This window comes from Phaethon aethereus (genome assembly GCF_964289735.1).
Source record: "Phaethon aethereus genome assembly, chromosome: 6".
In the NCBI taxonomy this organism is placed as follows: domain Eukaryota; kingdom Metazoa; phylum Chordata; class Aves; order Phaethontiformes; family Phaethontidae; genus Phaethon; species Phaethon aethereus.
The window spans coordinates 2,598,154-2,609,316 of record NC_138580.1 but is presented as its reverse complement, the minus strand read 5'-3'; the positions used below and the strand labels follow the sequence as shown (position 1 = coordinate 2,609,316).

At 40.4% G+C, this 11,163-nt stretch overlaps 1 protein-coding gene across 1 annotated transcript; it reads right to left on the bottom strand.

Annotated features, from left to right (window-relative positions):
- Positions 1–682: 682 nt before the first annotated feature.
- Positions 683–10,919, bottom strand: NMI (N-myc and STAT interactor; the record flags this gene model as incomplete). Its single annotated transcript, XM_082001160.1, has 11 exons — positions 683–871; positions 1,613–1,719; positions 2,368–2,560; positions 2,678–2,784; positions 3,714–3,876; positions 5,503–5,610; positions 7,072–7,230; positions 7,531–7,608; positions 9,157–9,207; positions 9,840–9,902; positions 10,494–10,919. 11 exons carry the CDS (start codon positions 10,917–10,919, stop codon positions 683–685), a joined length of 1,644 nt encoding a protein of 547 aa, XP_081857286.1.
- Between the last annotated feature and the right edge of the window lie 244 nt (positions 10,920–11,163).

Below are 11,163 nucleotides of genomic sequence, written 5' to 3'. Positions count from 1 at the left end.
GTGTTTCAACAGCTAAAAGCAGTATTACTATGGCATTTCTTATAAAGGACAATTTCTTGAGTAAATCTGTGATATTTTTGCACTCTCCCTTTCCCTTTTTCTATTTTAATTTTATCACTAATTTGGTAATGCAGATTTTATAAAATTACAGGATAATTGCTTTCGGGCATTTGCATGATTTGCACACAGCAACCTCAGCAGGGCTGGAGTTCTGTCAGAGCTACCTTCTGACACTGGCACTTGAAAAAAGCAGGTCTGTGAAGGCGCTTTTGGTTGGGATTACATACAGCTTTTGTAACCAAAATGTAAGAAGGTACAGATTTATCTTGCTTTGGTGTATGTGACCTATCTAAAATGTGCAAGATACAAAATCTGAAAATTTGCAGACAGCAATCTTAGATTTTTTCAAGTGCTGGTAAAGGCTTTTTAATGATCTTAAAGGTCTTTTCCAACCTTAATGATTCTGTGATTCAATCAGGAACCTCTGGAACAAGCAGCGAGTTTTACTGCATTTCTATACAAAGTCTGTGGTGTTACACAAATCAGAAAGAGCAGTAGTTCCTCTTTTTCAAGTACAAATTTCAGAACATTAAAGTACAATGTCTGCATAACTACCTATGCCTCTGATGAAGCAAAACCTCAACATTTCATGAGTTCAACGTACAATTTTCTGTACGGCATTCTAAATATCCTCCTCAAAACAAACCCATGTTACTCCTTTTGAAACATACTTGATTTTCTCTATTTCCCCACCCCTATTACTAGGCTTTTGAAAATGAATTTCAATCATGTCCTGTACACTTTCCTCGTCATCTTCTGTCTCTTGAATTCCTTTCAGCAGAATGGTCTTCTTAGAAATCCCACAATAGAGCTATTGAGGAAAGAAAAATAAACTTGTATTACACATCAGCTGTTGCATGTACACGCACACACACTGGATTTGGGGATGTCCCATGACTCTAGACAGCATAAAAACCCATGCCCATACATGATACACACCTGCAAAGAATGTTGCTGTATCTCATGAACGCACACGCTCTAGTCAATGCTTTAATTATAAAGGCCTGATTATATACACAACACTGACTTGATTACAATCTATTCCTACAAAGTAAAATTTTAGTGACAATATGATGAGCAAGCAGAGTAGTGTTACAGGAAAAATCACTATTTGGGTTGAATGAATGAAAAAAATGGATGAGCAAATGTTTCATAGAACAAGGGTCTTTGCTGAGACTGTCAACAAGGCCTCTCATTAGGGATGAATATGACAGTGCTTTGTGACTTGCAAAAACGTTGTTGTGTCTACTATTAACCTACTTCACAAATAATTCAGTATCTGCCTCCTGTCTAGCACAGACATTATGGTAAGTAATGATATAATTCGATCAAGGAAAGACATGCACAGCCTTTTAAAATAAATTATGGCTTTCACACTGCAAAACATGAGATTATCCACAGAGCAGCGTATTGCAGTCTCACACTTGCTATTAAGTTTCACAAAGTGCGTGACACAAAAGCTTCTGCAGCCCTTAAAACTGAAAATTCTGCCATCTCCTATTTCCCACATATCTGTTCTATTTAAGGGTTAGCCCAGGCTAGATTCTTTTACCTGAAATTTTTCCAAGTGTACGGCGGTGTTTGGGGACACAGAAAGCCTATAGCACCTTCCATTTACAAAGAAAGGATATTTAGTACATCTCACAAAGCTGTTAGCTGCTGTAATGGAGAATGAGAAAAGAGGAGAAAGAGTAATATAATCTAAAATGCATTTTGTAAGCACATTAAAGAACAGACTAGTCTTTCTTATATGGATTTAGAAACTAATATATGATAGCACACTTGCAGATTCTTCATATGCATTTTGAAAAAATGTTATTTGGCATTTCCAAAAAAGCAAAATCATTAAATACCCAAAAAAGCCTCTGAAATAAATCTAAAGCAGCTGCTCTAAATGGATGTGACTCCACTGATCTTCATAGAGTTCATACAGTTGGGCAATCTGAATGCCTGTCTAACTTCATTCTCATGAAACAAGAGCTAAAATCAAATACATTTTCCTAATTTTCTTTTTGCAATAGAAGTGCATAGCAATGCAAAGAAAAAAATAGGCTTTTGTCAAAGACATAAAGCTTACAAACTGCGTATCAGGTCATGTTTGATCAAAAAGGAATATGATGACATACTGCTTTATTTACAGATGTGTGGGTTAACCTACATCTTTTCCTGATCTACTTAACTCTCCGTGGGAAGAATTTGCTACATTCAGTGGTTAAGTTAACACAGAATAATATGGAGTGGAGTGGAATGGAATGGAATGGACAATATGGCCTGTACAGCTAGCTAACAAAATATTACATACTATACCTCCAGGTCTGAGGAACGTAATAACAGCTGTTCTAGACTGCTTGTCATATTTCACATTTTCTACTTCTCCTCCTCCTCCCTGTTCAGTTTTGTAGAAATTCAGCTCTAATTTGTCTCTCATCCAGTCTTCAGGAATGGATAGCTCAGGGACTTCTGAAATGTTGATCTTCTTTCCAGAAATAGTGATATGGAGCTAAAAAAATAATTTTTTTTGTGCACTTGGTGATGAAAAACACACATAAAAAAAGAACCTAAAGCTTTTTAAGTACTGCATGTTTGTATCTTTATAGTTTCATTTTCAGTTGATTACCTCAAATTTGATTCCCATTTCAAGTGTAAAAGGCTTCACTCTCACATCTGCTATTTTGTTGTCCAGGTTCACAGTATGGTTACCCATTTTTATCAGTCGCTGGGCAACTAAGGAAAATCACAAGTTTTCAGATATGAAAAGCCTTGTTTAATCACTACAGAACCAAAACTACTCCCCAGTCTCTTAAGCAAAATCTCCTTTTGCACCAATAAAGGAGAAATAAGTAACAGGCAACCTGATCCCACTGTCCGTGTCTTCAGGCATGTCTATTTCCATAAAATCTCACTGGCTATAGGCTACTATCTTTAGAACAGTATAGAATAGTAGAATCTTTATGCTGTCAAAAGATGTATCAAGTAGTAATACTAGACTTCTCATACATCATTTAAAATATCCTTCGATGAAAACCACATCACTACCAGGTGCAGAGAACGCCTATTAGTAATGTTAGATTTTAGCTGTAAGAAATGAATCGGACTACACTAGCTTTGGATGTGCAATGTACTTGTGTAACAGTTATACACCAAGCAGGCCCAGCCAGAGTGCCTGCAGGCTCCTTGCAGGCAGGCACCAGGCTGTCCAAACAGCAAACATCCCAGTGGGAAGCAGGCAAGTTACAGACTGCACCATCCCTCTGTCATCTCAGATAAACCCATCATCTGATGTGCACACTTAACCAACATAACTGCTGGCAGAACAAGGTACTGCCCAGAGTAAAGAAAATAATCAAATTCTGCTGACAAAACATTTTGAATCATGCTTGACAATACTCTGTGAGGTGGAAATAGTCCCAATTTCAAACAACAAGTATTGTTTTTATTAGCTGAGAGCAGAAATCTGGTAATCCAACAAAAACATGCAGAGTGCTTGCAAGAATTTTTTTCTATTGATTGGTATCATAACAGTGAAACGTTCTCCATGTATTCTTTCTTTGGCTGTTGTTGATTTTTTTTCCCCAAATGTTTATGTAAATTTTTTCCCTTTGGCAATGAAATATACCAGAGACATTAATTTATACTTAAAATATGCCTCATACCTTCTTCGTCTTCAAAAGTAAGCAGTGCCTCATTTTGATTCAGTCTGAATGGGATTTTTGTAGTTACACGAAAAACACAGTGAGTATTCATATCTGGATAATCATCCTTCATGTCTTCCATGCAAGTGAACTTCATTTTCATTTCCGCTACCTTTTTTTTAATCTAATATTTTAGAATCAAGATAGGGAAAAAAATAATTTCTGTAATTTATTGCAGAACCAAAAAAATGAACAGTAGTCTTTCCTTGAAGTGCTACATATATTTTGGGTTTTTTTAAAGTTTAACAGTCAAGCAGATTGAATTCATGGCTGTTAAAACAGGTGTAACTCTTCTAACTAAACTGACTAGTTGTACTTGTCTATTCCTGGGATTTTTGTCAATGAGATTGTTGTTGGGACTTTTTTCCCTTTTGATTAACTTTGAACTTAAACTTGACCTTACATAGTAAAAATTCAATTGAAGTCCACAGGGATTTCCACCTGCAGAAGTAGAATACTTTTGGGATCTAAAATTTGCAAAATGCAAGTATCAGAGTCATTTGTGTTGTTATTTATCTTTGCATAATTGCATCACTGCTCTACAGCAATGGGAAGTCTGCTAATAAACCGCCTTGTATTTTGCCATCTTGGTAAAAGACGTAAGAATATCCGGGTATTTTATAACTAGGATAAACAGAAAACTGTTCATGAAAATGTGGGTTAGGAAAGGCTGCTTTGATAGACTTAAGGGAGTTTCAGGTAACTCTTTTTTTCCCCTTTACATAACTATTTCAAAATAAAACCCTGTGTAGAAGAAAAATACTGTTTGTGTTGAGATAAAATAACCAGAGTAATTAAAGCATTCCTGCCACTTATCTTCAACGCTAGCATCTTATCTACAAGCCTGCTTTCTTTCCATTCCCTCTACTGCCAACGGAAAGAGAGTCACTTTTCCCAAAGATAATTCAGACATGGGGTGTAGGCCCCTGGAGCCTTGCCCTCTCCAATGACTCTATGGGAAATTTAGGAGGCTGCACTTAACTGACATCTCCTGAACTTAGATATGTAATTTAGAAAGCTAAAGCTAACATTGCAACATGTTAACGTTAAACAAGGTAACACTTGGATAGAGTTTCAGTCTCTGTATAAACAAAAAATGATCACAGTTTTCATCTTCCTGTAAATTCCCAAAAATACTTGGTTTTGTTCCAATTCAGAATGAAAACAGGTTTTCAAAAGCTGAAATTTCCACAAGAAAATTTTCAATTCCTGAACACCTCAGAACCCATAGCAGTTTCACTAAAAGACATTTTGGATCCCAAGTTTAAATCTATTTATTATCACTAATATTTATCGGGCTGCAAATTGAGTTATTTCTGATTTCGAGTAACATGAGAGAGACTATAATCAAGTCAAGCTCAATATAGGCTAAAATAAATGCTGCATTTGCCATATAATGGACTTACCCCCTTTCTTTCATCCCCTTGGACAAGAAATATAATATGAGAGTACTTGAAAATTACTAATGCCATGTATATTTTTTATTCCAGTGTCTTCCATTTAATAGCTTTCTGCTTGTCTTCATTCCTCTCATGTTTTTAATATCTCACATACCTGGATTTGTTTCCATATCCTTAGCCTGCTTCACATTATCTTGCCAGGTAAAATACGAAAATGAAACTTGAAGCTGTATTTTACATTGAAATGAGTAGAGGTTCAAATGCTGAACAATTGGCTCCAATGGTCTGGAACTGACAAAATAAAAATGTGCCCTTCTGAAAGAAAAATTGCAAAATGTTTCAAACTTTACCTGACCATCCTGTGAAAGCACCGAACTACATTTTGCAAGGTCTTCTTTGAGCTTTTCAACCTCTCTCTTCAGCTCAGCGTTTTCTTGGTTTAGTACATAGAGTTCTCTCTACAGCCCAAAAAGTATTAAATGCAAAATTAAACACATAGAAGACAAAAATATATTTTGGCAAAATCTGTACACATTAGAAATAGTTTTAACTCTTAATTAGTCTACATGACAGCCATGCATGATACATTTTTTGCATAGCTTTAACTATCTGCAAAGTAAATTCACTCACCAAGGAGCAGTTTCAGTCAAAGTAAATTACAGTAAGAGCATTTTTAAAAAGAGGTATTAGTGTTTCCAAACACATACAGCATACCATAAATTGCACAGCGCTTTCCATAGTTCATGTCTGTTCCTTATACATGCAAGGTCAGAGCCTATGTCAACACACAAACATTTTATTCTTTGTACCATGGGTGATCTTAGTAACTGTTATTCCCTTTTCTGAGAAGTTTGCCACGTGAGGACAGTTTCTGACACACTGCTACTCTTCCCTCTTTATACTTCTTCAGCAAGGAAGAGGGAACACCTCTTCAACCTCCTTTCTGCTACATACTTCCTCCACACCAATGAATTCTAAATGGGCATAAAGCCCATGTAACTAAATCCAGTACTTCCTGGACAGGGAACACAACAGAATGAGAAAGGAACACAACTGAATGAGAAAGAAACACAGCAGATGTAGTCAGCGCCAGTCATATACAATTAGAAGATGGCTCCTTTAAAGTCATTAACTACTCGAGACATTTAGACCAGTTCCCATCAGGTGAAGATAATGTAAAACAAAAGCCAGATGATGATAATGATCTCTTCTGGCTGTAAAGTCCAAACATGTACGATTGGAGAACCAAAACCAACTTTCAGAAAATCTCATGCCAACCTGAATGTACTTAACCTATTAATTATATTTTAATAGCTTGTAATACTGAAGCCATAATTTCTCATCAGTGATTTACAGGCCAAACCAAACTTCACTGAAACCACTTTCTTGACAACCTATGGAAACTTCTCCTATTACTGTACCAATGACTGCATATGGCACATTGAGGAAATGAACCAATTAGTTCTAGAAAGAACAGCCCTCTTCAGACAGATTCTGGCTCTTGCCCAGCTCGTTGTCACTGAAGAAATGCTAATCCCTTAGGTGCTGTGACATCCTATAAGACTGGCTGGGAGTTGACAAAGCAGTGGAATAAACCAATTCAATTTTATCTGCATCACACGAAACTGAGACTCATCTGTTTGTGGAGAATCTTGGAAGAGGAAGACTGGTTTTGTCAGTCTTCGTCTTCTATACAAGACAGATCTCAGTTTTGCCTTCACTCTTCCAACATTGCCATAAGACTTACTATATTGCACTGGTTCTTAATCTGCCACTGAAAAACTATGTGTAGAACATTCTAGTCATACAGTCTGCAAACCTGTAAAGCTGTTTAAACTGAAACGGAAGTGTTACTCTTATTTTCTCTAATCAATACCTGCTTCACAACTCCCCAAATACTAAGTAAGCCTTCTCCATACCTCATGGGTGTCCCTAGACATAATAATGTCCTTATGTTGTTTCTCTTGAAAGTCCTTTAGCTTTATCAGCTCCTCCTCTGCTTTAACACACTCTCCATCAGCACTTAATTTACAGAGAAGAAGGTCAGCTTTTGCTTTCTCAAGTTTTTCAACTCTTTCCTGGATAGTAAAAAGAAAAAGATTTTAAAATATTTTTTCTTCCATGGGAACAAACAAAACCTTCAGTAAAACCTTTATATTTATTTATTTTTAACACTTTGGATAAATATTTTTCTTAGACTTACAAGTGTAGTTACCACTGAGATCAACACAAGCACGTACCACTGAAGAATAGAGAACAAGTTAGACAAATATGTTGTAATTGGGGGAGAGGTGATTTGGTTTTAGAAGGATGGACTAAAGGTCTTCCAAGTATCTTTCAGCTAATTTCCAGGATTCTATGTGCTTTATAGAACTTGCCTTCCATTTCTCCAGTTCTTCTTTAAGTCTTTCCATCTCATCTTTTGATGTGCCAAAAAGGTCAGGGGTTGTCATATTCTGGAGAGACAAGAAGAGGCACACACAGGTTTTCCCCTCCATTAGACAATAACTGAGACAAACCAAACAATTCAAAATAAAAAAAAAATAAACCCTCTGCAGTTGGATGAGCATTTTGCCATGGTAGTTTTCCATGTATGTCCATTAATGAAACTCCAACGTATTTTGCCCATGGGCCTGTTTGCTGTTTTTCTCCAAATATGCAGGCAAGATATGTGGTGAGTCAAACATTTTGAGAGACCGATTGTATTTCATAATTAAATCTAGAATCTGCATGCCAGAGGATAGTGTATACCACATAATTTTTAAAAAATGCACTCAGACACTAAGGCCAAATCACTGAACTATTTTAATGGCTGGACAGGACAAAAATCAAAGCAGATGGATCCTGAACAGTAATCATTATTTGCTAACTATCCAGCTGAAAATATTCACGGGCTAATATTTTGATAAATCACAGAATTACAGATAATCAAAGCAAGTTGTCTGTATGTTCTTCCACATGGAACTAAGCCCCTCAAATCCACTGATGTTTATCTATATGCTTTCTCAGCAGTTCCCCTAAGAGAATGTATGAAGAATATACAAGCCTAATGAGAAAAAAATTCAAAAGGGGATGCTTCCAAGCTCAGGGAGATTGGACAATAAAAGGTAACATCAAACAGGAGGAAGGTGATAAAAGAAGCATTTCAGAATTTAAGTACTTCAGGGCAGAAGTTCACAAGCATGGGAAAACTACAACTGGATAAAGCCCAAGTAGAGAGAAAATCTTCTCTGTTCTGTTTTGTTTCTATGGCTGCAATATTCTGCAGAAAAGAAAAAAAAAAATCCAGGGAGATCTGTTGAGACAATCCCTCCCTTTTATTTAAGATTACATAACACTTGAATGTGAACCATGAAACTTAGGCATGGAAAAGGTCAATTCCCTTGGTAATGCTGGGTATTTCCTAGAAACAATAAAATAGAAAATAATTTTTTCCACTACTTTGTCCAGTTTCAAATGCCTATTAAGCAACAGGGAAATCCTCATCTGTGTATAACTTAAAACCAGAAAAAAAATTCCTTCGCTCAAGGGATTGAGTGCAGCAGGATGCACGTGCCACGGTGGGAAGCTGATAAGAAAGGATGCCTGTTTTTTACTGAGAAACAGTCTAAGACAATAGTTTTCAACATGAAAGAAAGAAAATAATAACAAGGAAATGCAGGAATTCCCAGGGAAAGTCCCATCCAAACTACTTGCCACACTGCAGGAACTGAATCAAGGGAGGTGCCAGGAAAAAGGAAATTCCCTTAAGAAACCCCCACAGGGACAGATGAGCAAGCGAGGTAGGACAGGAAAATTCTAACAGAATCTGTAATGCAGACACATTGGAATGGGACTCTCCCTATGGAAACAGGAGGCAGGAACAAGGAGTGTCCAAAGTATTAAAGGATGGAAGAAGGTGAGACAAGCAGTTTCAGAAGCACTGTCCTAGCACACACCTTCATTCAGAGATACTATTGTCAAATACAGATTTTTTTCCAGGCAGCACATCAGGAAATACTTACAAAACCATTATCTTTTAAAGATAGCGGAGGACTTGTTAAATCCATTGAAGCCTGAGGGAACAGGAAAAAACATTACAACATTGTGTGTATTGACTTCTTTTTTCCCCAGCAGAATAGAATACCAGAAAGGAATACCAGAACCTGTGTTGAGCTAAAAGAATTTTTAAATGTAAATGTTGTATCATTTTATAGGCAAAAGTGATACATATTGGATATCGGAAGCCTCCTTCCTTACTAAGCATAAATGCCAGAGATGTATGTGAGGAATTCTGCATTGCATAACTTAATTTTTCTGTCTTGAAATGTATGTACTTACCTTTACGCTACCTTTGTACTGTTACACACATGCTTAACATCCTGTATGCTCTGTGCTTAAGAGATATAACCCTTAAACCTGTTTAACACAAATGAAAATACTTCCTTTACACAGCAGATAATACAAAATCTGGAATCGGTTGCCACAACATTTTGTGGAGGCAGATAAAAAGGAATTTAGACAAGTTCATGGGCCACTGATCCAGAAACAGAGGCTAGGCAAATCTAGCCTGCGGATGCTGGGGCAGTGCAAGGGCTTTGCACCACGGGTTAGACACTCTCTAAGCAGCGTCATCTAACAACTGTCAAGACCTGGGTAGCTGGCAGCCTGGCACCCTGACCCGGCTGGGCATTCCTGGTGCTCTCACCTGGAAACTCTCAGCTTGGTTTTTACCCGACACTACTGTACCTGTTGCATTCAACAACGATGCCTGAAATTGAGGCCATCTTTGGTTAAGGAATCCAGGAATCCCTTTCTGGTTTGCGTTAAGTTACCAAAATTTACTGACTGACATACCGATTCCTGACTTAGGAAAGTGAAAGTAGTGTAACTGAAAAACATCATTGCTTGGCTTCTCCACAACAGTCTGGCCGGCAGCTAAGAGGCCCGTCTCTTCCATGCCGCCATGCTTTCTCCTGTGGTCCGGGGGACCAAAAACGCATCTCGGCCGCGCTCGAAGCTCCACCAGCCCAACAGCCCGCGCTAGCCCCGCACCTCCCGGGGTGAGGCCTGGGAGGGCGTCCCTGCCACCCTCTCCTGTGCCGGGAGGCCGCTCCCACCCCGGGGCCGCGGGGACGGCCGCACCAGCCCCAGCGCCTCGAATAGCCCGAGATTCGCTGCCCCGCGAGGGCGAGCATCGACAGACACCGGGCGGGAGGCAGGCGGCCGCCCCGGGCGGAGGCCTCCAGCCGGGTCTCACACAACTCACAGCAAGCCGCGGGTCCCTGCGGAGGCTGCCGGCCGCGCTGCGACGCGCACTTCCCGCCCGGCGACAGGTCCTGCGCACCCCCGCGGTCCGCACCTCGGAGCCGGGCTCCCCGCAAGCCCTCCGCTCCCGGCCGAGACACCGCCCGGCCGCCACCGGGGCCGCCCGCTTTCGCTTTCGCTTTCCCGCTGGCGGAGGAGGAGTTGGCCGACCCCCCCCAACCCCGGCCCTGTCACACTGAGGGAGCGGCGGCGGAAAGCCCGGCCCCGGCTCCCCGCGGGCGACGCCGCTCCTCTTGCTCGAAATCACGCGGAGGAACGTGGCGCCGGCCTCCGCCGCCGCCTCAGCGGAGAGCAGCGCGGCCGAACCTCCCCGCCGCGACAAGGCGCTCGCCGCCGCCGCCGGAGGAGCCTGAGCGGGGCGGGAGGGCTGCGCGTCCCACCGCCCCTCAGGTAGCCGGGCCTTGGCTGCGGCGCCTGGAGGTATCCCCGGTGAATAGCCTGTGGGCAGCGCCCGCAACATAGCGTCCCGCAGAAAGTGGGAAAATCCCGGGGGAAGTGGGGAGGGGGTGGGCTGGGAAAGGCCGCTCGATTCTGCGCTTTCAGGGAGGGCACAAAGGCCTCAAGTCGGCCATCATCTCCCTTCCCGTTCACTTCTTTTTCACCCATCTCTTAACTTGGCTGGAAGCTTCTGGTTTGGCCTCTGGATTTCTCTATGAAGTGACTAAGACTTGGCGTCCTCAAGCTAATTCTGGCGAATTTGTCTT